Raw genomic sequence first — 27,232 nt, 5'->3', positions numbered from 1 at the left:
CATGTCTAGATATTATCTTGGCTTTTTTTGCATGTCTTACAAGCAGCTATTCTTCAATCCAGTTTAAATGTTCTCTATATGATATCCAGAGCATTAATATAGCAGCAAACAGCTATTTGCTATGTAAAGATATAGAGGAGTAATGTCTACCTGAGCAGAGAATGAAGTCTCTCTCCCTCTTTGTGTGTTGTAATCAGAGCTTCTCTGTGCTTTGGTGACATAGCCGGGTTGGCAGCACATGCTTTTAGTGCATGTTCCTACAAGTGAGCGTGCCCCACTGGCTAGCTGATGGACGCCGCTCTGCACTGCTCTCATACTGCGGTTACAGCTGATAACGCCGTCTCGACCAACGGCGTCGTTGCGGAAGCGTAGCACCCACCCTCCGGTTCCCCCTCAGTTTAACACTGTTAGCTCTGTCTGAGGCACTGGCACCTTTAATTTAATTTTAATTAATTACCCTTTCAGTGGTTAACAGGTCTACAACTATAAAACAAAGCTAGCAGCTCTTTAAGGCTGTAAAGTGGTGCTAAATGCTAATGTAAGCATGCTAACATGTTTACAATTAAATATAATGTTAGCATGCTGATGACAAGTTATATTTACAATGTTCACCATGTTAGTTTAGCATGTTACAATACAATTTTCTAAATAGCACACAACATAAAGTACAGCTAAGGTTGATGGAAATGTAATACGTTTTGTAAGTATTTGGTCATAAACCAAAATATTAGACAAATTAAAAGTTTGACCTCATGGTGGCGCTAAGTGAGTCAGGTCAGGTGATCACCAGAGTCGTTAGGCCATGAATGTCTGTACTAACTTTCAATCAGTTGGTACAATAGTTGTTGAGATATTTCAGTCTGGACCAAAGTAGTGGACTGACTGAGCGATCATGTATGATATACAGTATATATGATAAAGCAGCGTCAAACATTGCAATTTATTGTAACTAGATTGATGTTACAGATGTGATGTATTTGATGTGTATGCATTGTCTTAACACTAAGAGGTCCACATTGGAAATAAGTGGTGCATTACACTTTTATGTGCTACCCTCCGGGTCTGACTAAACATCCAACGATGTTTTTATGTCTGCTATCTTTTTCTTTTATACCCAAAATAAAAATCAAACCAATTCAACGGACTGTGCCATCCCTAGAGCCACGCTGCTAGAGTGGCTAAAAACAGCATTAGCTCACTCGTCATTGAAGCAAACGAATGATTGTTACTGTTGCAGCTGTAATATTTTTCAGTCAGTATATGGGGAAAAATAAATCTTAATCAGCATATTTGTAGATGTTGACAAAAATGTATTGTATGTATGGGCAGCAGCCACAGCCAGATAGGAAAACAGGATTCTCTGACCTCTATAAAATGAGTCTGTCTGCGGAGAGACCAGTCTCAATAAAACATGACCAGCAGATCGATGAGAACAAACTGCCTTTTATCTGCGGTGGAAAACAGATGGAACATCAGTCTGTCAGACAGAGAAAGAGTGGAAAAAGGTTTTTTAATGGATGAGGTGAAGAAAGACTGAGGGAAAGAAAGGAAACACAGAGAATGACAAAGAAAGAAAAAACAGGAGTGACAAAACGGAAATAAAATAGAAGGGTGGGTGAGGGTGGGATTTCCTCTGCAGCAGCTGGGAGAAGTTGACATCACTTCCTGATAGGTGGAAATGACTTTCTATCCTTCACTAAACTCATCCGACTCCTTCATCCCCTCTCTCTCTCTCTCTCTCTGGTTTAGTCAGGTTAGCAACACCAGGTAGTAACAGGAGCATTGACAACAAACTGATTGACTGTCTGGTAAATCTCTAATCCACCATTCACTCATATCAGCAGAAAATAATAAAATATAATCAACAATTCCCACAAGAGAGAGAAAATGCGGTGTCTATTGCATATACACATGTACATGTCTCAATTGACCCTATTAAAATTTTAGCCATGCTAGCGGCATGGCTCTAGGGTTGGCAATGGCGGGCAGTCAGTTGGACGGTCAGATTGTCTTGTCATTATGGAGAGTTATTCATGGTCTCCAGAGCTGCTGACATTAGCATTTAGCTCAATCACAAACTCTGCAGTGTCTAAGTACAGCCTCCCAGAGCTGATAGCATGCCTATTGGAATAGTGTATCAGTGACTGATTTCAGATATGGCACCAAACTCAGAAGACTACAAATAATGTTTGGTTATAAAATAGAATACAATTATGCTCTACATGATACTGTACTTGTGATTATTAAACCAGACTAGTGAGGTAGGAGCATTTTCTCCCGTGTTAGTGTGGGTTTTCTCCGGGTTCTTCGGCTTCTTCCCACAGTGTGAATGGTTGTCTGTCTCTATGTGTCAGCCCTGTGATAGTCTGGCGACCTGTCCAGGGTGTACCCCGCTTTCACTCAATGTCAGCTGGGATCGGCTCCAGCCCCCCAGCGACCCTGAATAGGATAAGCGGTTACAGATACTGGATAGATGGATGGATAGTGAGGTAGGAAGTTGGGGAGGGGTTGACCTTCTTTTGTTGGTGTCAAAGGTCAGTGTAAATGGGATGACCCTGGAAAATGGACTTGCTAAACCACCCAGGTCAAGGTCAGGGTTGAGACCTCAGTGATCTTCTGCTCTGCTTGAGGGTTACAAGTGTCAGTCAGTGTGTGTGTGTGTGGTCAATTACTTCTTGCTTGTTCATTCTATATGTTAATATCTAAAGCCTGTATGTAATATTAAAGCTGCTATTGATAACATTCAACCATTAGATGTCGCATCCTCTCTCCCCTGTTCCATTGCATTGACTTCACAACAAGTCGTTGCCAGGCACTTGCCGTCACTCAGCCATTTTTTCCACTCTAACCGATGACCCAGACATACCACATGATACCAATTTTGTTTTACTATTGGCTCACAAGCCTTGGTAGAAGTGGGAACCAAATGTCAGATATCTTCCACAGAGATAAACAAAACATTCATTTTGGACCCATCAAAACATTTTTTATTATTAATTCACAGTCATAATATTATTTTTTTTAGGAACAGCCATACTTTTATTCTGCACATTTCTAAAAGCTCTGGGGATGTATTATTTAATAAAATACTTGTCTAAAAATGTTATCAATAAGACCTTTAAGTGATATATTGTACAAAGTTTGGCTTTACAAAGCTCAGACATAGCAGCAAAGACAGCGTCGAGGGGACCCGAGAGCACTTGATTTACAAGTTTGTGCAAAGCCTCAGCTTCAGAACATGCTGTGTATTGTCTGTGGTGTATGATGGACCTGGATCTACATCCCATAATAAAGCTGGTTAATGCAATTTTGGAAGGCCACATTTTGGTAGTGTGCCCGGCTGCCCATGGTTTGCTTAAAGCCTCATGCTGCTGCTGTAAAGTGTTGGTTGTAATGTTGCATGGTATTACATTTATCATGGGTGAAGCCGTGTTCTGTTTAGCCCGACTCCATTCAGTAACCCTTATTTATATAGGAGGAGACACACTGGGTGTGCCTGTGATACGAGGCAAAAATCATACAGTGAGAAGAGAAAACAAAGATATAGGGTAGGAAATGCTGGGTTACAATGAATCACAGTGAAGGTTTAGATAAATTACAGTTTGGTTAAGTAGTGTACACACTAAAATGTGTGCAAGGAAGACAGCACAGGACAGATTTTGTATTTCAGTGAGAAATCGCAAGCCACTGTATATGTCAGCAGACAAAATTTTATTAAAAAAAGAACATTTGTTATAATAATCGTTTAATGTTGTGAATGTGTTTTGCTCAGACTACAACATTGAACATTGGGTGATACAGTAGCTGACTCAGTTACAACAGGAAAACACACCTGGCTGCTCTACTTCTACTTCGGGCTTTAACAAAAAAAGAAGTTGCTCAAAGTGCATCCAGTGTGGTCAGCCCCCAGTGGTTTCTCAACTTCGCTTACTATCTACTGTCACGCAAAAATCCTCTATCTGCAAAAAAAGTCAGCCCAGTTGCACAAATTTAACACGTCACGTCCTTAGAAAATACAGGACAGGGGAAATATAAGAGTATACGGAAAAATAAATAAGGTTTTATCTGTAAGTGGCGATAAAATCTGCACTTAGGGAAACACTTAAGGTAGCCTCAGCGCCGACTTATCTCGACTAATAGTACGAAAATGTGCAGAGAAGAGTGTTTTGAGACGGGGAGGCCCGATGGATACTTTATCTTGTCGGTTATTTCTTACCAACATTCATTATTTCAGACGGGATGATTTGTTTGGATCATATCTCCTTTGCAATTTTTCTTCTGCCGCATTCATCAAACAATAGACATTTCTCCTCCTGAGTTCAGCCCGGCTTCCTTTTTCTTTTTCCTCTCATAGTTTTTTTTAACTGCATTGAAATGCCCAAAAAACAGTAACTGTTTTGGATTGCAAGTAATACATTGTGATTGACGTGAGTAGTTACAGCATAAGCATGGCAACTTCTACTCAGCTGTGAGAAGTGCATGACAGTATAGTGATATATTTATATATAGTATTATGTATGTACAGTGTATAACTACTCTATCAGGGTCATGTGATTATGACCTTTTTGCCTTTGGTTGCCTGTACTGGTGGTATTCTAGAAAGGGAGTTTTTTTCTGTGTTGACCTCATTAGTCTCTCTAAATTAAAGTCAAACGAATGATAAAAAACCTGTTTCATATCAGTCAAAGTGATATCTACAGGTGCGTGAGCTGATTCACATTCAACCAGCAACCTCAACCACCCACCATTTAGTCATCAGAGGGCTTTACACCTGTTCTCTGTGCTTCTGTTGTATATATGTGTGTGTGGGTGGGTGTGTGTGTGTGCGGCTCTGTTTGAAACAGAGGGAGTAAGACAGCTGTCAAAGCTCACAGTCCCCTGCTAGTTTTGGGGGACAGGTGTGAGGAGGTGGAGTCCGAGAAAAACTCCCAGCATCCACTTCTGTCACCACCACTTACCACTCCCCCAATGCAAACAAACATACTCGCTCCCATCTCACATTTACATTTTGGGATTCTCTCCATTCATCGTGGGCTTGTGACGTTAGAACAAAGGGTAAAAAACACCTTGGTCAAGGTTAAGCTCTGCTGCAGCACTTGGGGTCAAAGGTCAGTGTAGTTTTTTTCATGTTTGGGGTGTCCACTGTGTTGTAAAGGAAACCTACTTTTGATGATGTCATGCGGTGGCCGTCTGTATGACACCCCCTTCTTTAAGACCCTGTGTGTATCTCTGCTGATTTGACAGGTAGAACTGTAGTTCCAGACCTTTCTACTGCAGAAATACTATTTTCTTGAGAGAGGAAAACAGAAATAGCCTTGCATCTGTCATATTGTGGCCTCCTCCCTCTGCTGCTTGATTCATGCAGCTCGACAGTGTTGGATGCAAATATGGAGACATTAATTTCCTAAATAAGATTTAAACCGCTGACACCTCTGATTACAAAACTCAGCTCCTCAGCTCTTTCAAGCCCCGTAATGAGACTTTATTGATATTTTTTTATAACACTTTGGAAAAGCAAGTTTTCATTTCAATCAAATGATTGCTGATTAGTTCGTCCTCCGAGGTTAAGAGGGTGTTAATGAGCGAAATCAACTGCTCAATATCAGAACAAATATATGGAAATTTACAGATACTTGAGAGTTGCTGATTTAAATAATGGTATCATGTGGTTTAGAGCTGCACTATTATTATTGCACTATTAAATTAATCTGCAACTATTTTGATTATCGATTGATCAGTTTGAGTACTTTTTAAAGAAAAAAAAGTACAAATTCTCTGATTCCATCTTCTTAAATGTGAATATTATCTGGTTTCTTTACACCTCTGTGACAGTTTTGAGGATGTCATTTTGGGCTTTAGGAAACACTGATCGTCATTTTTCACCATTTTTCACCATTTTATAAACCAAACAACTAATCTATCAATCCAGAAAATAATCGACAGATTCATCAACAATGAAAATAATCGTTAGTTGCAGCCCTACTGTAATGTGTTTTACATCGTCTGTGTAACGTGCTGGTCGATATTGTGATTCTGAAGACCTTGATCCTTCCTGACTTCTTCTTGGGCTTAGCCGTCTTTCAGTCAGTGAGTAGCAGCCCACTGACGTTTTCATGCTATTGCATGCATGTGTTTAGAGGTCAGCAGTTAATCAGTTGCAGGAAGTCTGTGACTTTGCTCGTTTGTTAATGAAGTATAACAGATTCTTGCTAAAATGAAGCGCTCTGTCACTGACCACTCCCAGTGCAATCCTGTGTCCCATCTCCCGACCCCCCTGACGGCCCCGTCCTCCGAGCAGCTGACCGCAGTTCAATGTTCAGCCTCGGGATTCCTGTGTATTGGCAAGAATCTGGTGATATGATTTATATCATGATACAGGGGTAACAATTCAATATATTACAATACGATTTTTTTCAAATCAAATTTTATTCATACTATAAAGATACAACACCATATGTGTGTGAAATGGCTACATGCAGAAATATTCAAATAGACCATTTTAGAATAGGTGAAAATACCATTTATACTGCATGCAAAAAACTGCATTGTTTTTGCCCATAACTGCACGTGATTATTATAAAGTGGGCACGTCTTTAACCAATAGACTCCTTAGGTTTTTTAGTTTAATGTGATACCAGTATCTTCACTCTTGCTCTAAACCTGAGCCCGCTACTACCTCTGAAAGACAGTAAAGTCAGTGATCCTGCGAGTCTCAGAAGGATCTGCCATTTGTCTCCATTAAAACACCTCAACTGTCAGTATAAAGCTAACCACAAACAGCGTTTAAATTGGAGTCTCATAAAGTGGGCATGTCTGTAAAGGGAGACTTGTGTGTACCCATACTAAACCCATTTTCATTCACATATATTGAGGTCAGAGGTCAAGGGACCCCTTTGAAAATGGCCATGCCAGTTTTCCTCGCCAAAATTTAGCATAACTTTGGAGTGTTATTTAATGTTCTTCGCAACATGCAAGTATGGCATGCTTGATACCAATGGATTCATTAGGTTTTCTAGTTTCATATGATGCCAGTACCTTCAATAACTGAGGCTGCGACAACCTTCAAAAGACAGAATAGTGGCAGAGTTTTTAAGAGGTCAACTAAAAATTGGTACAGCGTTTTGGAGAATCAATACAGTAAAACATAATATCGCGATACTCATGTGTATCGATATTTTCTTACACCTCTAAGCCAGAGATCAACTGCGTTTGATGTCTGCCATTGGTGCAAACCTTTATTCTGTAACACCATTAATTCGTTATTCTAGATATTTTCACACAGGATCCAGGCACACCAGGAACTTCCTCTTTGCTCATATGAGCACAGGGAAAATGTTCCTGAGGGATAAAAAATAACTTCCGCTTTCTCTGGCAGAAATAGACATCAGAAATGACGCAAAATAACAAGCTCAGTCAATGATGTCATCCAGTTGTTCTTGGCATCTGGCTAAAGTAAGCCTACTATTATACATCCGCAATCTTCCTCTTTTAGTTTGGCCTGGGATATTATCTGTACATGTCCTTACATGTACAGAAACACTGCAGCGCCACAGTGCTGTTGCATAAGAATCGTTGTACTGTTTGCAGACTTTAGGGTGGATTGCTTGTTATTCAACAAGGAGGCTTTAAAAAAAAAAAACATCTGTGTGTTTAATAGTGTGTCTAAACCCCAAAATGGCTCATGGTGGGTTGCTGTTGAATACCTCTCACTGGGACTTGATGAGAAACACCGGGATCTTAGGCCAAGGGTTTAAAGTTGTTTTCGTGGAAGATATTTAATGTGGCACGTCGCTGGCTATGATTCAGGTGGGGAAGTGACTTACTCAACTACACATCAGTGTGGCTGATGTTTGCACACACTGGGCTTGAAACTGTCTGCGTGACATCTTTAATTGCTCCTGATCAAACAACTGTTAACTGAAGTGAAAACGAGGAGAGAGAGATAACTGGTTGCTCTGTGTACTCAACCGCAGATCAAAAACGTGCCGGCTGCTCTTGGAAAACGGGGAAAACAGGATAAACAGGAAGGCAAACCAGGCAAAATCTTAGTTAATATGCAATTAGAATTAGGAATCGTGACTACCCCACGGCTAGACACTTCAGTCATCTGCAAGTTTTCACAGACCGGAGGAAAACAGCCAATCAGAGCCGAGCTGGAGTCTTGCCGTCCATGAGCCGGCTGTCAATCACTCGCAAACTCCGACCAAAAGGTCAAACTAAGCAGCGCTGATCAAATATGAATCAATATTCTGTTACTGTAATGCCTATTTCTCGCCTCAAATGTTTTCAGAAACATCTTGTGGTGTACTGTTTAGCTGTAAAATGAGAAAGTTTGTGCTCAGCAGCCAAGTTGAGATCGGTTGAGTAAATACCAAGCACCGCCCACCAGCCGGAGCAAACGTTCTCATTTTACAGCTAAACAGTACACTACAAGATGTTTCTGAAAACATTTGAGGAGAGAGATAGGCATTACAGTAACAGAATATTGATTCATATTTGATCAGCGCTGCCTAGTTTGACCGTTTGATCTGAGTTTTCGAGTGATTGACAGCTGCCTCCGTTGAATGAACAGACAATAGGAACACTCTCTCTCTCTGAAATGACCTGTGATTGGTCAAAGTCTCCCGTCACAGGCTATTTTTTAAAGCCTGAAAACAGAGCCATGAGGAGGTGCAGAAGTCTAGTTTTCTCTCAGAGCACTTGAATTACAATGATGCAAAAAACATTCTGCCTACTGCCGCTTTAATTTGCTCTCCTCGAAGCCACCAGACAATAATTTTACCTCGCTGATCGTCGTAAAAAACACATTTCATTCAAACTCGACAGAAACAAAATAAATCTCATCAAAGCTGTCCTTGTTAGTCTTTCCACGGTTCCAACAATCACCAACTCTGGTTTGAGAGTTTGAAAGAGAGACTAGAATAAGTAACATATAAAAAAAGAAGTAACCACCGTAACATTTCGGTGTTTACTAACCCTGCTTCCAGTGCTGACCATGACATCGAACGTGACACTGCAGGAATAAAAACAGAAAGGGCCAGTGCAACGGCACGGCATATTCGCAATGGGAGAGGAGTCTATTGCTTATTTATAGACTGTGTTTAAAAAACCTGCATATACGTGCTAATTTTGGTGGGAAAAGTGTATTATTATCCAGGTCATGTGAGTGCCTCCCATTGGTGGATGATACTATATAGGTGAGGCCACAATATGTTGGCTTTTTTTAATGATTTAGCCACTATAATAAAGGCTAAGATTGTGTCTGGATTGCCTTCCTGTTTATCCTGAAGTGAAAATGACTGACACAAAATACTGCAAAAAGTATTTGTCTCTGTAAACATCAGTGTCCAGTTGGGCCCAAGGTAACTAATGCTCTGTCACGAAAGTTGTTTTGCAGTACATCAATAGCATTTTCACTTGTCATTTTCGCCGAGTGACATTTTTCGTTCAGCTCTGCTCTCAGACCTTTCAAACACACAAACACTAGTTGTTTGCCTCTGCAGTTCAGCACAGACAGCTTTAGTCAGGACAGGCGGCCATTGATCCGCCGGGCTTTTCACACCTTCTCAGATTCCCAGAAGTCTTTTCACTGATGTCTAACAGACCCGCTTATGTTTTAGAGGAGGGAGTGAAAACATATTATTTTGGAAACCTGGTGCTTTTCAGTTTAACAGCTGAACGCTCTCGTTGAGAAAATACCAAGTTAAATGGATTTTAACTTTAATCACATTGTACCAAGAATGTCTTTCTGATTAAAATGTCAAGATTTCTCCTGGTACCTTTCAAGTTAAACAGTTTTCTACTTAAGACTGCTCTCTGTGTTTTCAACCTGCTATATTTCATTAACACATTATTTTCTGTTGTGTCTTTCAGGTTCTTCACAGTCCTCAGCGTTTCCCAGTTTGCCCAGTAGAACCAGCAGTGCCACCAGCTGTCCCTCCACAGCTCACAGAGACTCTGGCAGCGACATAGAAAGCCTCCTGAACGCAGAGCCGGGATATGACAGCGTCTTCAGAAAGGTCAGACTCACCGTTTTCTCTTTGTGGCTGGACTAATGACTGGAGGTTTGCTAGGTCTATCGCATTAGAAAATCCCTTAATCCACTTATTGGAAATCAATGTTGAGTTCATTATGAACAATGAATGTTTGTATGAGGGGAGGAGGGCGGTTGTTCAAATCCCTGTTTCAGGTGGGAATATTTGAGGGCCAGCAATTAACTAGAACAAAAAAAACCAACATAAAATATATTGGAAAAAATGCCAAAAAACAACAACATCATTCTTATTTGTGTTTCAAACTGCAAAACAATCAATAAATAAATGTAAAAATAATAGAAAACATATTGATTTAGCCGTTAATTCAGAGTTCGACCACTTCCACCAAACCCTCTACTGGCTGCGGTCCAAACATCCAGTTCACTCACTCTGAACAGCAAGAAGATAGCTTGTGTTTGCCCCCCCTGCAACTAACCCTATAGGGATTAGATGTAGCTATTTTGTCAGTCTGTGCTCGGCTTTTTATTTGTCAGCACCCCGAGGCTGAGATGCCAAACATCTACTAAGCATCTTTTTAAGCCGGCAGCTCCGCACTGCTGCTGGGGAAGTGCGAGCCGTGGTCCCTGCTGTCACTCCGCTGCTGTTGAAAGTCCGTTTGAAGTTAACGCCGAAATGCTCGTATCTCTCGGTTTCTGCAGCGTTGAGCACTTGAAACGTGCTCATGGTAATGCAAACCGAATGTCCTTTTTGTTGTAAACAACAATGGAGAAACGTCAGCGCTGAGAATTATTAGCTGCCTGTGAGTATACAGTATGATGCTGAGGGTTTTAGGAGACTGTAGATGGACAGGGACGGGCGAAATGAGCCATGAAGTCCACTGGCTTTGATTCTACACAAAGAGCACAGCGGCTAAATTCAGCTTCAGTAAGAGAGGATTAATGTCTTCACTGCTCTCTGGAGGGAAATTCTCTTTCTTTTGCATGATACATCTACAAGCTGTAGAATAATGGCCAGAGAGACTGTTTCGTAACTCCTAATGATCCCGGTAACATGTCAGTTGAGCATGTGTCATGTCCATGTGCCCTTGAACAAGACAGTGTAACTTTAAATGCTCACTAATTGTAATGTGTATGGAAGGATACGAGCATCATCTGAGAGCCTAAAATACAAAAAACAGGTCAAAACTCAGCTGAATTCTTCATTCTAGCTCTAAAGCTAAAGTCATGTGACTCACAAACACACACTGCAGTCACATGCAACGTATAGACACACATACACGCGTTCACTCATGCGTCCTCTGACTCCCACAGGAAGCCGTGTCCGCAGCATAAAGCAGATCTTTCATTCCCGGCTCTCCAACAGAAGCAGCTCTATGCTCGGCTCTTTCGCTGCAGCTGGCAGCACAATAGGCCCAGTTAAAGCTCACACCTACAAATGAACTCTTAATGGACTATCCCATACCTGTGCGTATGTGTGTGTGTGTGGGTGTGGGTGTGTGTGTGCACGCAGGAGCTCTTTCCCACCAGGCCCAGGCTAAAGAATATTTACCAAGAACATATTTGTTTTCATGGCGTTATTCATTGCTTATGTTACAGTCAGATAAGTAGGACAATACCTAGCAAATTTGGGCATTTTTTCATTTGCAAAGATGCATATTAATTAAATAAACAAACTAACTAACTAATAAACAACTGCCTTTGCTTTGAATCACTAAGACAGTCCCGTTAACGATGATGAAAAGACTGTATATAACTTATACAACATTTTCCTGGGAAAGGTTTGTTGCCGTCATTTATTGGTGTTTGTTTTAATGTCAACGTTGCTATAAAGTTGCTCTGGCTCATTATCCCTAAGCCCTGCCATTTGGTCCTCATTATATCCCATTCCTGCGGGTTAAATAGCTCTCCAGCATTCTCCTAATTCATCGCATGCTTCGGCAAAGAACTGCTGATGGATATACAACCTGATAATTAACAATAATTTGAAGGACATCTGTTCTGTTGTATTCTGTTCTATACTGCTGTATCCTACTCTATTTTTATATTCTGTTTAGGGCTGTCTTCCTCGTTAATTAAACTTAGTTAGTAGTAATTTTACTGTTAACCAACAATGAAATGATGATAATAATATTTACGAATTATTAGTTATGTTATAATTTATGTTATTTTATCATTAGCTTGTGTTATATGAAATAATTACTTTATAAATTATTTATTGTATCATATCTGATAAGAGACAATATCAATTATATTCTGATTACATTAGTAAACTGTTTATTAACAGTTTATTGTTGCACACATTATAAAATTGTATATACTATATTAAGTATTAGTTAATGATTACCAAATGATTTTTAAACCTTTAAGAAATTATTTGTAAAACATCTATAAACACATTATAGATAGATGGACCAGAAACCAATTATTAGCCATTGACAAAGTAATAACTATCTATCTAAATCATGTTTATAGATGCTTTACAAAGTATTTATTAACCATTTAACGAGTATAATCATCAGTTGCAACTTTATAATAACCATCCAAATAATGTTTATAGACGGTTTACAAACTAATTATTAACCATTAACAAAGTGTTATAAATATCTGGTCTATATATGTAATGTTTATAGATGTTTTACAGATGATTTCTTAAAGGTTTAAAAATAGTTTTGTAATTATTAACTAAATGTAGTATATAAAGTGTAAAATGGGTGCCACAATAAAGTGATAAAATATCAAAAATTATAGTATTACTAATAATTAATAAACATTATTATAATGTCATGGTTTGTTAACAGTAAAATAACTATTAACAAAATTTTAATTAACTATCAATTCACCATTTATAAATTAAAGTTGCTATTAAGTGTTAACAAAATTCTTAGTTGACTAACTTAGTTGATTTAATCTCCATATAAAACCACTTTAAATCTTGTGTTAAGGGATGTGCTCGTAATTTTCTTGGAAATAAGTCTCTCAGCATGAAAAGAAATCTTAGTCAACTAAGACCAAACATGGCACTCTTTTCTTTTCCGTTCTGTTTGGTACAGTTCTTTGCTCTTCTATCGCGTTATACTCTTCATGTATGCGGCTGGTAAAATAGTAAAATTGGCTCATATGTTTATAAGTATTCCCCCGTTACTGTAACCAGATGACCAAAGAGTCATTTTCCTCTGTTTCTGGGTTACGGGTTCCACTTCCTGTGTGGCTCTGTGAGCAGAGCGAGGCCCTAACACTGCCGGTTGTAGTACTCTTTCCAATGGAGCGTTGCTTGATTAAATGTGGGATGGAAGTGACTACTTAAGAGAAAGCAGCTACTTTTACCCACATCTGGTCCCTGACATAATAAATCAATCAACATTTCATAAGAGTTCCCTCATTTTTGAATGAATGAAGCCTCATGTTAAACTGTCACTTTTTTACCCATTAGCACATGATGATAACCAGTGAGGCTTTTCAATAACAATAATAATATCTATCTATATATTTATTCTTGGATGTCTGCAGAATGATGATCCAGTGACAGGAGGAGACAGCGCCAGCGAGGTTTCCGCCTCCTGTTCCTCCACAGACGACACCGCCAGCGTCGGCCCGTCCAGCTCCAGTCCCGAGGGCAGCCAGGGCCTGGGATGCAGCTGGAGCCCAGAGGAGGGCATCAGGACTGGGGCTGCTATCACTGCAGGACTGGATAGCGGTGGTGGTGGTGGTGGTGTTGGAGAAGGAGGAGGAGCGGGAGAAGCTGAAGAAGAAGCCAAAGACAGAGTGACGGAGGTGCCGCGGCGCTCTTGTATCCTCCGGAACAGCATCCGCTCCCTGTCGCCTCTTCGCCGCCACAGCTGGGGTCCTGGAAAGAACAACGGAGGAGACGCAGAGATGAACCAGAGGAGGTGAGACTGGGAAGGGGGGCAGATTATATTCGATTCTTTAAGATGACGAATTTCTGATTACATTGTGGATGGAGTTGAATTGACTGCCTGTGTTAGTCTAGTGTTAGTCAGTAGATGTCAGTAGACCTGATGATGTCACTCCCTCTCTGTGGCTCATGTTGAATGTTTCCTCCTCCCGCTGAGAGCAGCTGTGTTGCCATTTATCTGGTGTTGGTAGGGAGCTACCAAAATTGTACGTACACAGATGCATACACACAAAGACTCAGTTGACACGTATTACTTCACGTTCACATTGACACATTAAGAACACTAATGCAGAGCACATTAACAAAAAGACCTTGACATGTATGTTGTCTTCTATGCTAGAACGGCGGCCTGTCATGAACTCTCTGCAGAGTAGCTGCCAGGCAATAAAAGCCCTGTGCCACCACGTTGGAGTAAACACAGAGAAACAACTTCTTTAGACTTTTATCAGCTGCTATTTTTATGATATCCAGGTTGGGCACAAACAGACATTATCACCAAGCTTTCATCCGTAGTCTTTCTGAAGAGGAATAATTGTTTGACTGGAGGTGCCCTTTGTAGATAAACACAAGCACATAAGAAGCATGTCAAGTGTTTAAGTCAGAACATTTATAATAAGTGACCTCTTGATGCTAAACGTGCATGCTGCTTGAAGCATAAGGACTATAGGGACATTTCTGTGACTCTAGAAGTATCTTGTACATGTAAAGCGATGAAAAAAATGAATGCAACAAGAGTAATTAGTGAAACAAACACATGCCGTCATTTTGACATTTTGGGAAATAACTTGCTCTCTTGTTGAGAGTTAGATGAGAAGAAGGCGTCTGTAGGATAAATTTGAAGCTACAGCTGGAAAGGGGGAAACAGCTTTCACCCTACCAGCACCACTAAAGCTCACTAATTAACATTTTATCTCGGGAACTTCCCATTGCTCCGAAAATACACACTCTCCGTGCAACAAACAGAAGCACGTTGCTAATTATATGCAGAATTATGTCAACGTACATGAACACCACACTGCCTCAAATTGTTCGTAGCCTTGAATATCTTCGTTGGTTGGGTTTCTTGGTTAGGTTTAGGCATGAGGAGTGAGTTTAGTTAGGGTTAGGGTAAGACAACTAGAGGCAGAGTAGGGCGGGTCATGCTTAAAAATAAAAAATATCGTGATCGGGAAGGTCCGATGATGATTACTCTGCATAGTAATTAGTCTTTCTAGTCATACTCTATAGTCTTTAGTGCTTCTGTTCAGGATAACGGGCTGTAGGGAAATTTTTTGACAATTTTTTGACAATTGGGGTTACATTGTCCGTTGGAACAATGGCATGGCCCCGTTATACTTTGTTAGTCAAATCTGTACAAAAAGTGTAAAAAAGACAATTCGTATTTTTTTTTTTTAACGGTAGGTTATGCATGGGACCAATTCTTGGCCGGGAGCAGTAAATTCCTTGAGTTTTTATGTCACTGTGAGAGAATCCAGGAGGTCACTGCTCCCGGCCAAGAAATAGTTTGTCACATAATTCGCAGTAAAATGTCTGCTTAACGAGTGACCTTTAGATGTGCTGATAGGTGGATTTTGTGGGGCAGAAGCCAGGCTAGCTGTTTCCCCTTGTTTCCAGTCTTTGTGCTAAGCTAAGCTAACCATCTCCTGGTTCCAGCTTCGTATTTAATAGAAAGATCTGACCGTGGTTTCAGTCTTCTCATCTAACTCTCAGCAAGAAAGCAAATCAGCGTATATTTCCTGAAATGTCAAACTATTCCTTTAAGATCATTATTCTGAAGAAACGCCATCACTCCTCCAACATGGTGGCCTGTGCCTCAGAGCTTTATACACACACACACACACACACACACGATAGTGCCCATATATATCCAACCTAATAAAAAGATTATGGTTCCATCAGCAGTTCATTCATCCATTCATTATGTTCATATTGACCTGCCATCCTCTCATCTCACCCATCATCCACCACTCCCCCCGTCTCTCTCTCTCTCTCATCCATCACCTTCAGCTCCATCCGTAGCCCTGGTGAGAGGAAGCCGACCTTTCACAGGAGAAGGTACTAATAAATCCCATTCATCAGTTCATGTGATGTTAAAATGATGACTAGGTGACGTGCTATGGAAAATTCATGTAGGTGTAGCCTTTTGTGGATCTCCCCACTTTTTAACGTGTGCTTGCTGAGCTCCTGCTGCATTGTGCTCCATCCCTGCAGGCTGAAAAATGTTCCTCTCTTTTCACCCGTTGGAATGTGTGAGAGAAATGCTGTGGCAAATAGATGGTTGAGACACACTGGTGTTTTGTATTGCAGCGGTAATAACAAGCAGCCGCACAGAAAGAGCAGAGTTTAGCTCTGGAGGCTCAGAGGTCTGTATTGGCGAAAGATTGAGAACAGAGGATTTTTTTTTTTGGTGTAATACATTCCTCTGGGGAATTTTTCAAGACTGTAAAGGCATCAGAAGAGTTTTAGAGGAGACAGTGTGCCACAGCAGTAAAACATGATGGAGGTTGTGCTTGTGTTATGCAGAATTGTTGCGTTTGAGGCGAGGGGGAGTCAGGTGTGGAGAAGAACCATGCATCATTCAGCATCAAGTGATCTGAGATGACGGTCGGCACGCCCCCAGCTTGGAGAAGCAGACAGGAGTTAGCGTACAGAACCAAAGCAATGTACTGCTGTGGACGGGGTCAGCAGCAAAACGTATTTTAGCCATTTAAAAGAAAGGCTCAGCTAAAAAAAGTTTAAGTCCATGCTATGTTTAGAATATTTTCCCCGGTTTACTTTACCGTGAGACAGCTATACAGTCTATGTTTCCGACGGTTGCTGGTCTATTGCTGCCTCGATTGGTTAGTTTGTGTTATTGTGTGACTTTGGTTAGTTCGGATTCACCAAACTCACACAATAACACAAACAAACAAAGTAACCAATTGAGGCAGCAGTTTACCAGCATCCCCCCGTGTTATGACAGGTCAAATTACTGAGTTTTTTTCAATGGAGTCTGGTGGCATTATCAAGAGCATAGATGGATACAACGACTTCTGTTATCCCGTCGGAAAGGGCTGTCTGATAGCAAGATAAGTGGTGAAAATATTGTAAATATAGCGGACACTTAAGGGCTTTTCGATAATGGCAAAAATCATAATCACGATTATTTTGATCAATATTGCGATCACGATTATTTTCCGACCGCCATCGACTGTAGGTATTACACTGACTAGATAAATACCTCATACAACCCCACTCCAAAACACTGAACTATCCCTTTAATCCTTTCCCTGTACTCTGTGACAGTGGTTAGTAGTTAGAGTTAGAGTAGGTCAGTAGATGGTTTTTGAGGTCAGACAATCATTAAGTGATTTCTGAAATATTTGACCTGGTTCTCCTGTAATATTTTGTCAGTGCTCTGTGGTGGACAAACAGTTTCTAAATGGCCTAAAACATACTTTATCTTTAATATTTATGTGCTGAAAAGTCACATATCAGGTGACATGTATGCCGATACAGATATATCTGTGTTTAGCTAATGATGGCCAATAATGTCAGGCCGCCGCCTCTGTACCTGTCAGGCTCTAGTTAAGACCTGGCTCTTATGGTCAGAGACCACGGCTCTAACCAGCAGGCCACATCTTTCACATTAAAGCAAGCAGTGGCTGCCACAGTGGTGGTTTCAGCCGCGTTAACAGTACCTAGGCTGTAATGCATTTCTGGGAAACTGCTTAGGTTCAAGTTTATTTCCTGTCTGCTATTGATATCACCACAACACTGCAGCAAGAAATGAACTTTTACATGAAACATTTACAGAGTTTATGCTCACCAGTGTGAAATCTGCTGACTTACTGAGCAGTAGTTCACTTGTGCCGGGAACATTATCACTCTCTTCACACGTCACTGTACTGTAGCTCTGTCCTTTTCACTTCCTCCTCATGTACTTGCTTCCTATCACCCCTTTTTTATCCTCTTTTCCAGTCTTCCCCTTACTAACCACTCCACCTCATACTCACACCTCAGCTGGTGCCCTCCTGATGCTCCCAACAGCCACGGTGTGGAAGTAGTTAGTTCCCTCAGGTACACTGTGTTTGTGCGTGGTGTTTTTTTTTTTTCTTCACATGACCTTGTTTGAATAGGGTGTATTTACATGCTGCTCAATTTGCATTTGCCGTTTTTGTAGGCGTGCGTGCATGTGGTTTTGTGAGTGTGTGAATGCCCTGCCCAGTCAGTCAGTAAGTAGCTTCCTACAGTAGAGAGCTGTAACAGCTGCTGGTGTTATTCATGTTTCAGTACCGAGGAACTCGTGGCTCAGTAGGATAGTATATAATAATACCGGCAGGAAGCAGGCCTTAATATGACAGATACAGTCATCTACATTCACAGCCCTGAGGATTAGGTGAGTGCTGCTCTACGCTGGTCACCGATAATCACCAAGTCATGATTCTTTTGGTCCAGTTTAGTTTGAATGTGTTGGACTGATGATTTGCTGGATAATGGAGTGCCATACGAAGCCACGAGCTGGAGATAAGAGAGATTTACTGCGGGAGCTTTAACTATCACGGAGTCTGTCCTGGAGCGAATAGAGCTGCGGCCGCATACAGTGGCATAGCTCATCCTGAAATGTAGCTATAGTTTTCCTCTCCATAATCATTGTATTGGATTTCTCAAGGCCTCTTATTTCCAGTCATAGATCGATGTAATTGGGATTGTAAATCACAGCCGCGGAGCTCTCTATGCTGATGCTGATGTTGGAAGACATTCGCCGCTGCTTCAGCTGTAAATCTTCTCCAGAGCTCAGTGATAACTCAGCTGGCTAAACACTGTGCAGGACCAGCTGTGTGTGTGTGCGTGTCAACAGGTGTGTGTGTGTGTGTGTGTGTGTGTGTGTGTGTGTGTGTGTGTGTGTGTGCATGTCTGTGTGTGTTTGTTGCAGCAGTAGTAGCTGTGTGTAACCCAGAGAGCTGTGATGAATGAGAGACTAGTGGAGCGTATGTGTTCAGCACAGTCATTCCCTCTTCTTTTGAGGTTACCTCTGCCTTTCTGTTTTCTCCACACAGCTACAGCCTGGAGGGGCTCAGCGGGGTCCAGGAAGAGCTGAGGGGCCCCGCCACTCAGGGGCCCCGAATCCTGGAGCCTTCAAGGATGCCTCGCCATGATAGCGACGACAGGGGCTCCCTTGTTTCTCTGACAGAGGAGCAGGAGGAGCTGGGGGAGCACGGCAGAATACGAGAACCGGTCAGCTAACACACACACACATCATACACATTTGTCCTTTAGATGTCATATCTTCATACTGTCACGCAGTCGGCCCCAGAGGGATCCTCAAAAACACCCTAATTCACACGAGAGGGAAAATGGATTTGTAAAGCTTTGTACATAAACACGACTTATAAACAGTCTGGGGAACTTTGTCAGTTTGGGGATTAGCAAGAATTAATAAACATGACTACTTTCCTGAGGGGGCTTCTCTCATTGAATTTAAAACAAATTGTGAACACAAACTTCAACAAATCATTCATGTACAGTAGTTTCCCTTTTTAGTCGATCGTTCCTGTTTCCAGTTTCGTGACCGGTTAATGTTTCGTCCCACGTTATCTCTGCCTGGTTACTGTGTTTGACCCAAGTTTTTGTGTCTCTTGCTTCAGAAATCGAGGCGGTATCGGCCTCTGCGAAACAGCTGTCCTCCCATGACCCTGCCCCTCACCAAGTCTGTATCCATGCTCGCCATCAGCCAGAGAGACACTGATGGTGAGTGACAAGTCGTGACGGCTGATTTTTTCTGTTTTACCCTCAGTGATCACATCACAATTACAGACCCAGATCACGGCCATTACTTGTAACATTGAACATCCGTGACCTTTTTTATCAATAAATCCCCTTTGTATAATCCTGCTTTAAAATCATAATATATCAAAATTACAAGTGGAGCATACCAAATGAGTCAATAAAGTGGTAAATTTGCTTCAAACTGTACTTGACATGCTCATATTTCTAAGCTCAGAGCATGCAGAAGGAGCACAGTTATTTTATGGTGCAATGAGAAACTTACCAAATAACACAAAATGTAGATTTCATTATGTTGTCAGCCATTCTTAAACCAGTCCCAACAATGTTGGAGAAAAAGCTAGACGTGTAGATGGAAGTTATCTAGGTAGGTGAGGTGAGGAAGTTAAAGAGTTGAAGAGAGTTAAATACAGAGCCATTGTCTCAATTATTTAACGGCCCGGCACACCCACGGTGCCACCTACACAGCCTTTGTTATACCTGTTAGGGTGGGAGAGGTTACACCTTTATCATTCTCATTGGTTCATTAAGTTTTGTGACACAATTCCAGCACAGCTCCACCCACCTTCAACCAACACCTGTGTGAGTGTGCAGGGCCTTTTAAAAGATTTATTCACCAGTTAACATGTCAGCTATTAAAGTTTTCCCTTTATCTTGACATTTCTACCTCCTTTCCCCCATCCTCACTGTTATTATAAAATGTCTTAATTTTAATAAGTTCCTGCTGTGGTTCTTTCCTTCCTGCTCAACCCCCCCCCCAACAGTGGGACACCTGAGACATAAGAGGCGAATTTCCTTCTCTTTTCACCTTTCCCCCATCCTCAACAAATCTAAGTCTCAGTTCGTTTATGGGGACTCCTCATCTAGCGATGATGAGGATAACTTGAGTAAGTAACATAGCTGCAGTAGAAAATAGCTGTGAGTCATAATCAGAGCAGTAGTTGTTCCTGTTAGAGTCCAGGATCTCCCTCAAAGGATTGTAACCCAGAGTCAAAGGTGCAGTTACTATTGAGAGGCGAAGTCCCAACCCCTTCTGCTGGACCCCATGCGACCTTATTTCGGAAAAAATATGAACAGTAGTCGACGGCGAGAGACAAATAATGTTTTGATACCGTTTGAATTGTGGCATGAATGCACACTTATGATGGTTGTCAATTTTAAACATAAGATAAAGTCAAGAAAGTCTCAGTTTGTCGTAGGTTTGTCGTAGTATCATTTAGTTTTGTGAGAAACTGCTCAGTGATCTACATCTCTTGTCTCGCACAACATACGTCACCAACACTAGCTAGCTAGCTAACTGAGCTATGTTCCACCAACAGATGAAACGTTACCTGATTTGTTTATCCAGCCGGGAAGCGAAAGAACGAGCGAGACCCGTTGCTAGTGTGAGTACATCCCAGTAGGAAACACATAGGCATCGTAGCGCCAGAGAGAGAGACGTCACTACGCAATTTCGTCTTTCTAATTACGTATTTTCAGTCTTTTACTTCAACAGTTTTACAACAACCTGCGACTTTCCTGACTTGCAAAATAATCTTTTAAATTGACAAACATCATACGTTTAATTCATGGTGCAATTCAAATGGGATCAAAAAATGATTTGTCCTTCGCTGTTGACTACCGTTCATATTTTTTACAAAATAAGGTCCCATGGGGGTCCATCAGAAGGGAGGGTCTTCGCCTCTTTATTCACTATGTGAATATAAAAGTAATGATGGCTCATCCTGCTGAAAGGGTCCAGTTCACATCGTGATAAGCGATGCAGACAAAAAAAAACATTTGTGTTTTGATCAAGGAATACATTAACGATCTCAGACACTCTCAAATGTTATTGAACTAGTAATTGGCTAAGTACCCAGATTTTTGCACCCATGTGCCCACACTGAGACCTTTTTTCCCCTCTCTCTCTCGGTGTCAAAAACCTGTCTGAAATCATTCAAATAGATGTAGACAAGGTCAGCTGAAGGAAAACTAAATTATAATATTTCATCACAAAATGCACATAATGGATTATATTGAATATCCTAAGAAATTAGGTGCGACCTCTCTTCCTTTACAGTTTCACAGTGGGGGAGTGCTCTCTGTATTATTTAAACTTTTGCAGAAACAAAAAAATGCACTTAACCCTGAACACAACTAGATGCTGAAGCTCAAAATTTCAGCTGCAACAAACATTTTTATGACAAAAACAATAATTACTGCTGCTATTGAGCCGCTTGTATGAATGTGTATTAGAATAATAATAATAATTCCTGTTGACGACATTAAACAAGACCTTCTCCTGTCCCCTACCCAGCCCAGTGTTTAGCTGACCTTTACTGAGATTAGTCTTTATTTTGTCTCTATGCAAAAATGAAACACAATCACCAGAGAAAGAGGAAAAATACTAGTCATAAAGGTGCAGGTGAACTTCCCTCCAGATAAATGTGAGTCTGTCACCTTTAGTCAAAGACTCTAAGCCTTCCCTTTCCTTTCCATTAGTGTTCTCTGTCTCTTCCAGGCCAAAACTTTGCCCTCATTATACTGTTAGTTGAGTTTGACTTCCTGATGCAGAGCTAGCGAGCAGTGCTTTGCATATTTGCATGTACTTCAAAATATTGGGGAGAAACGATTGTCTAGAAGGAAGCAGAGTTGTTCCCTAGAAAAGATGCACGCTTTTGTTTAACTGATACCAAATAAGTAGAGACTGTGGTTATTATTTGGCAAAGACTGCAGCGTACGCTTTGATTACATGTTTTAAAGATGCTTTTGATAACATTGAGCCACTAGATGTCGCACTCTCCATCCCTTATTCCAGTGCATTCACTTTACAACAAGTCGTTGCCAGGCACTTACTGTCAGTATCAGACATTTATCCGTTTTTTCCACATTAACTGACGACCCAAGATACCACATGATACCAACATTATTTTACTATTGGCTCACAAGCCTTATTAGAATTGGGAATCGTCAGATATCTTCCACAGAGATAAACAAAACATTAATTTTGGACCCGTCAACATTTTTTAAATTATTAATTCACAATCATAATAATTTTTTTCAGGAAAAGTCATACTTTTATTCGGCACATTTCTAAAAGCTCTAAAAACATATTTCAATAACACCTTTAATTATAATTTTTTGATGTATATTATGCACAATCAGATAAAATACAACTAGGTCAGAGATTAATTTAAAAAATTTCAACAATTTGGCAGTCAACAGAGCCAGGAAATACAAGGGTAACACTTTATAATCACCATCATTTATAAATGGTAAATAGACAGTTAATTAATCTTTGTAAATAATTATTTTACTGTTAACACACAACAAAATGATAATTAATGTTTACTAATTATTCGTAATGTTATAATTTATGTTATTTGATCACTTTATTGTTTATAAAACATACATAAATAGATAGATAGAGAGATATTTATAACACTTTGTTAATAGTTAATAAGCCGTCTAAACATTATTTTGATAGCTATTATAAAGTTGCAACTGATGATGAGAATATCTTGTTAAATGGTTAATAAGTACTTTGTAAAGCATCTATAAACAATATTTAGATTGATAATTAATACTTTATCAATGGTTTCTGGTCTATGTAAAATAATAATTTCTTCCAGGAAAAAAAAAAATGTAATTTGTATTTTGAGAGTTCATGAGGTTGGATGCAGCCAGGTATTTTTGGAGCCAGTATCTAGCAGCCATTAATGGCTCTGGATCAAAAGACAGCACTTCAACTTCAGCTTTTGGCCTCAGTGCCGGCCGCCCTCATCACTGCCAGAGTCATTTTGTTTTTGGCTTCTCTGCAGCTTCCAGGAGAGTAACTAAATGTTAAATACCTTGTTCAAGGACATTAAAGGTAGTCGTTGAAGGACAGGAAGGCATGGATTATTCAATTCTCTGCCCTATTCTTGCAGCCAGGACTGGAACTAACAACCTTCTGTTCACAAGAATGATTCTCTGAACCTTGTCGACACAGGAGGCGTGGTGTGAGCAGCGAACTAGCAGAGCAGCAGCAGCCTCAGTGCTCTGTGTGTGTGTCTACACACGGGGTGCGTTCAGGCGCAGTATTGAGTTGTGGGTCACCTGCATTTTGTCAGCACTCAGCCCGATACACAATCACAGTAGTGACATGCTTAAAACAGAAGAAAATAGACAAGACTCTGGCTTGTGTCTGGTTGAGAAAACAGAAACATATTTGTTCTATCAGACGCAAGTGAGACGGATGACGAAAACGCGCGTGAAACGCCTCCTGTTTACCGTTAGGTCACCGTTAGGTCAGTGAGTTCATTCACTTACTGTATATTCTGGTGGTTAATGTGGTGGTTAGTGTGGTCAACCTCCACACAGAGATTTTCCCCTCCTTAAATAGCGAGAGGAAGGAGAATTTCCACCTGAGACAAATACAGTGAATAAAAAAAAAAACTCTTTTGGCCTACCGCTGACTTCCTCTCTCATTTCTTTCCAGGTATGAGGTCGTTTTCCAGCGCCTCTGGGTCACTAGCATACAGGTCAGTCCAGCTCTGCACATACACGTTACCAGAAAACAGTTCTTAAGGTTTTTACTGCAGCTGGGAGTTTTATAGTCCTATAAAGAATACTGTGTGGAGAGGTTCTTGTAAGCAGCAATGGTTCTCCATGGAACCTTTATAGTGCTGTAAAGAAGCATGTTAGGAATGTGTTAACAGGTGAGCCTTGTGAATGCAGCTGGTTGAGAATAAAACTGAACGTATGTGTGTGTTTATGTGTACCAGTATATCAGAGGAGGAGCTGGTTGAGGATAAAACTGAATGCATGTGTGTGTTTATGTGTACCAGTATATCAGAGGAGGAGCTGGTTGAGGATAAAACTGAATGTATGTGTGTGTTTATGTGTACCAGTATATCAGAGGAGGAGCCTGGCCCCCTGCGGAGCGACACTGAGGGAAAGAGTGTGACGAAAGTCAGCCGGACCTTCAGCTACCTCAAGAACAAGATGTACAAGAAGACCAGGGTGAGGGAACATTTTAATTATCCTTAATAAAACGGTGGTGAGACTTTAAAGGTATATTCAGTGCCAGCTCTGACCAATTTGCTGCCTAAGGCAAGATTTTAGCGGGTGCCCCTCCATCTCTTTTTGTTTGTACACTTGCAAAGTGTGCCCTGCCGGAAGGTTCTTAAACATGTGTATACAGGATTGACATAGCCTCTTAACCTGCTTATAATATAGCTACCATATTGACTTTGATTATGAGACAAACAATCTGACTAGAATGCACCAGTTACATATTGAAAATAAACAAGGTAAGCTGATATATATCTTTTAAATCAAATTGAGTAGGCCAAAAATTTAACTGTAGCCCACTGGTAGGCCTGTTTCTAACATAATTTAAAGGACCAGTGTGTAACATGTAGATCTATTAGCAGAAATGGAATATAATATTAACAAGTATGTTTTCTGTTAACTTTCCCTGCTTGGGTCGGAGTCGATAACATTACTCGCTTCCATCGCCGCCGCTCTGTTTCTCTCTTGCTTCACCACTCACCTCCCACACACACTCTACACACTGGCTCTGCTCCAAATGACCTAACACTGGCTCTAGAGAGGGCCATTTTCACATCGCGTCGGCCACCGTAGCTCTCCAACACACTTGGCACACGGAGGAGGCTCCAGTTGGTTGTAATCTCCTCACCTCACTGCTAGATACCACCAGATCCTACACACTGGACCTTTAACCATCTAAAAGTGAAAAATAGAATCATAGGTTATATTTTAATTAGACTTTAGTTGTCTCATTGATCACCATGATCTTAATTGGTTTTATTCACCCCCTCAGGACTACTTTTAATCCTCTGAAAATGATGGTGGATCATCTGACTGGCATTAACATTACTGTCTTTTGAAGGCCGTTGCGGGTTTCAGTTTGTAAGATGGTGGACATACAGTGGTATCATGAATCTTGAGATTGTGATGAATCCGTTGATACCAAACATGTCATGCTAGCTTGCTGGGAAAGAGGCTAAATATCGCTCTAAAGTTGAGCTGTCTTTATTGTGAGGTCCGCGACACCTGAGTGCCAAAAGGCAGAGTTATGGCCAGGCTGTTTGTCCCCCCTCTTGGTGCCCTACGCACAGTGCGTGATGCGTATACTTCACTATTTACTACACTGTTTCTCATGTGTGCAGTGTGTTTCATTATTCAGCCTCCTTTCAGAGGCTTCTCCTCCTTAAACATTTATTCCTTCAAGCAAGGATGACTGAACACCAGGCTGCTCGCTTTGCTCCACGTTCGTACGTTAGCACACAGTCACACTGGGAGCTGCCCTGTGCATCTTCTTCTGTTGGCCTCTGAACAGCTCCAGTCCAACAGTTGTGGGTTTTGTGTCTTGCTTCAGGGCAAGTCAGTGTCTCTTGTAACTTCCTCCCTTTCAGATTTTGCCCCCAACATTTTCTGGTCACAGAGGTCTGTCTCTGGTGTAAAAGATGTGGTCGTCTTCTTTTTTCTTACACAGAACCATGTCAAGCTGTTTACCTGACAAAGGTCTTTTTTTTCCCAGTCATTTCTTATTACATTGTGAGCAATGAGAATCCTGATTGTGTCTATCAGGTTAAATCATTTTAGTGAAAGAAATAGGTACCTCTCTACGTGATTTGAAAGTCATAGTACTGCAATTTAGAACTCACAAAACTCAGCATTGCACTTTGACAGTCACAGCAGTGACATCCTGTATTTTGACATCCGCTAATCTGAATTGCAAATAGAATATTTAGAGTTTAAAATGACACTGATAAATAGTCCTATTTGTGATTAAAAGGGGCTATATATAGTCACTTAAGCTTGTGTTTGCAGTCTGTAATTGTTCAGCCCTTGCAGAGAGACACAGAGGGGTGAAGAGGAAGTAAAACAGGAAGACGGAGCTGGCTGCGGTTTTCTAATCTCATCTCTAACCTCAGGCGTCTCTTTGCTTTTAAAGTGACAGGATTCTGAAGGAGATCATCACAACCAGAGCCCGCGGGAGGTCGCTCCCTGTCAAAGGTCGAAAATTATTGATCATGGTTGTCAGACTCTGAGACAATTAGCGAAGGTTTGATGTTCAAATTGGCACCCGGTTATTGGATTGCACCCATAATGTGCTGTGTGTATATTCAGTGACAACCAAAATGGCCACCTCAGCAACCACAGACCTGTCGCACACCACATTAAAACTTCACATTGCTGCTGTGAATTCAACTGGATGAGGCTTTGAAAATCAAATATAAAAAAAAACATTGTCTTCTCGCATTTTTGTTTCTTCCTATCAAGTCATAAATTACCTTTTATTTTATTTGTCACTATTGTCAGCTGACCTGTTTTTGGATGTGCTGGATACAGGCAGTTTCTGTGCAATGTTCTGCAAAGGGGGGGGGGGGTGTAGTTTGAGCAGTTTTGACATAGCGTCTGTAGGGTCATTGCAGAAATAGCAACCTCCTGTAGCGAGCCAGTCACTTCCTCATTGCAGCTTCTCTGAAGGAGCCTCGGTGCTGGTAGTAGCGTCAGCCGCAGCCAGGGATGTTGCTCAGGAGATTCACAGGGAGCCATGGCTTCTCCAT

At 41.0% G+C, this 27,232-nt stretch overlaps 1 protein-coding gene across 9 annotated transcripts in view; it reads left to right on the top strand.

Moving 5' to 3' along the window:
* The window catches only part of LOC119501176 (A-kinase anchor protein 13), a 128,271-nt gene that overhangs the window by 66,717 nt on the left and 34,322 nt on the right, over positions 1-27,232 (top strand). For 5 of the 9 annotated variants that reach the window (XM_037791353.1, XM_037791345.1, XM_037791332.1 and 2 more), the window contains exons 11-18: positions 9,874-10,019; positions 13,502-13,881; positions 15,915-15,962; positions 17,868-17,966; positions 18,947-19,124; positions 19,535-19,637; positions 24,133-24,175; positions 24,545-24,656. In XM_037791353.1, the coding sequence (XP_037647281.1) occupies positions 9,874-10,019; positions 13,502-13,881; positions 15,915-15,962; positions 17,868-17,966; positions 18,947-19,124; positions 19,535-19,637; positions 24,133-24,175; positions 24,545-24,656 (1,109 nt within the window). The remainder of the gene's footprint in view (positions 1-9,873; positions 10,020-13,501; positions 13,882-15,914; positions 15,963-17,867; positions 17,967-18,946; positions 19,125-19,534; positions 19,638-24,132; positions 24,176-24,544; positions 24,657-27,232) is intronic. The other 4 variants (XM_037791383.1, XM_037791372.1, XM_037791391.1 and 1 more) reach the window with 2 other exon arrangements.

This window comes from Sebastes umbrosus, chromosome 2, assembly GCF_015220745.1.
Source record: "Sebastes umbrosus isolate fSebUmb1 chromosome 2, fSebUmb1.pri, whole genome shotgun sequence".
Taxonomy (NCBI): domain Eukaryota; kingdom Metazoa; phylum Chordata; class Actinopteri; order Perciformes; family Sebastidae; genus Sebastes; species Sebastes umbrosus.
Note: the sequence above shows the minus strand (reverse complement) of the source record. Positions and strands in the feature narration are given on the sequence as shown.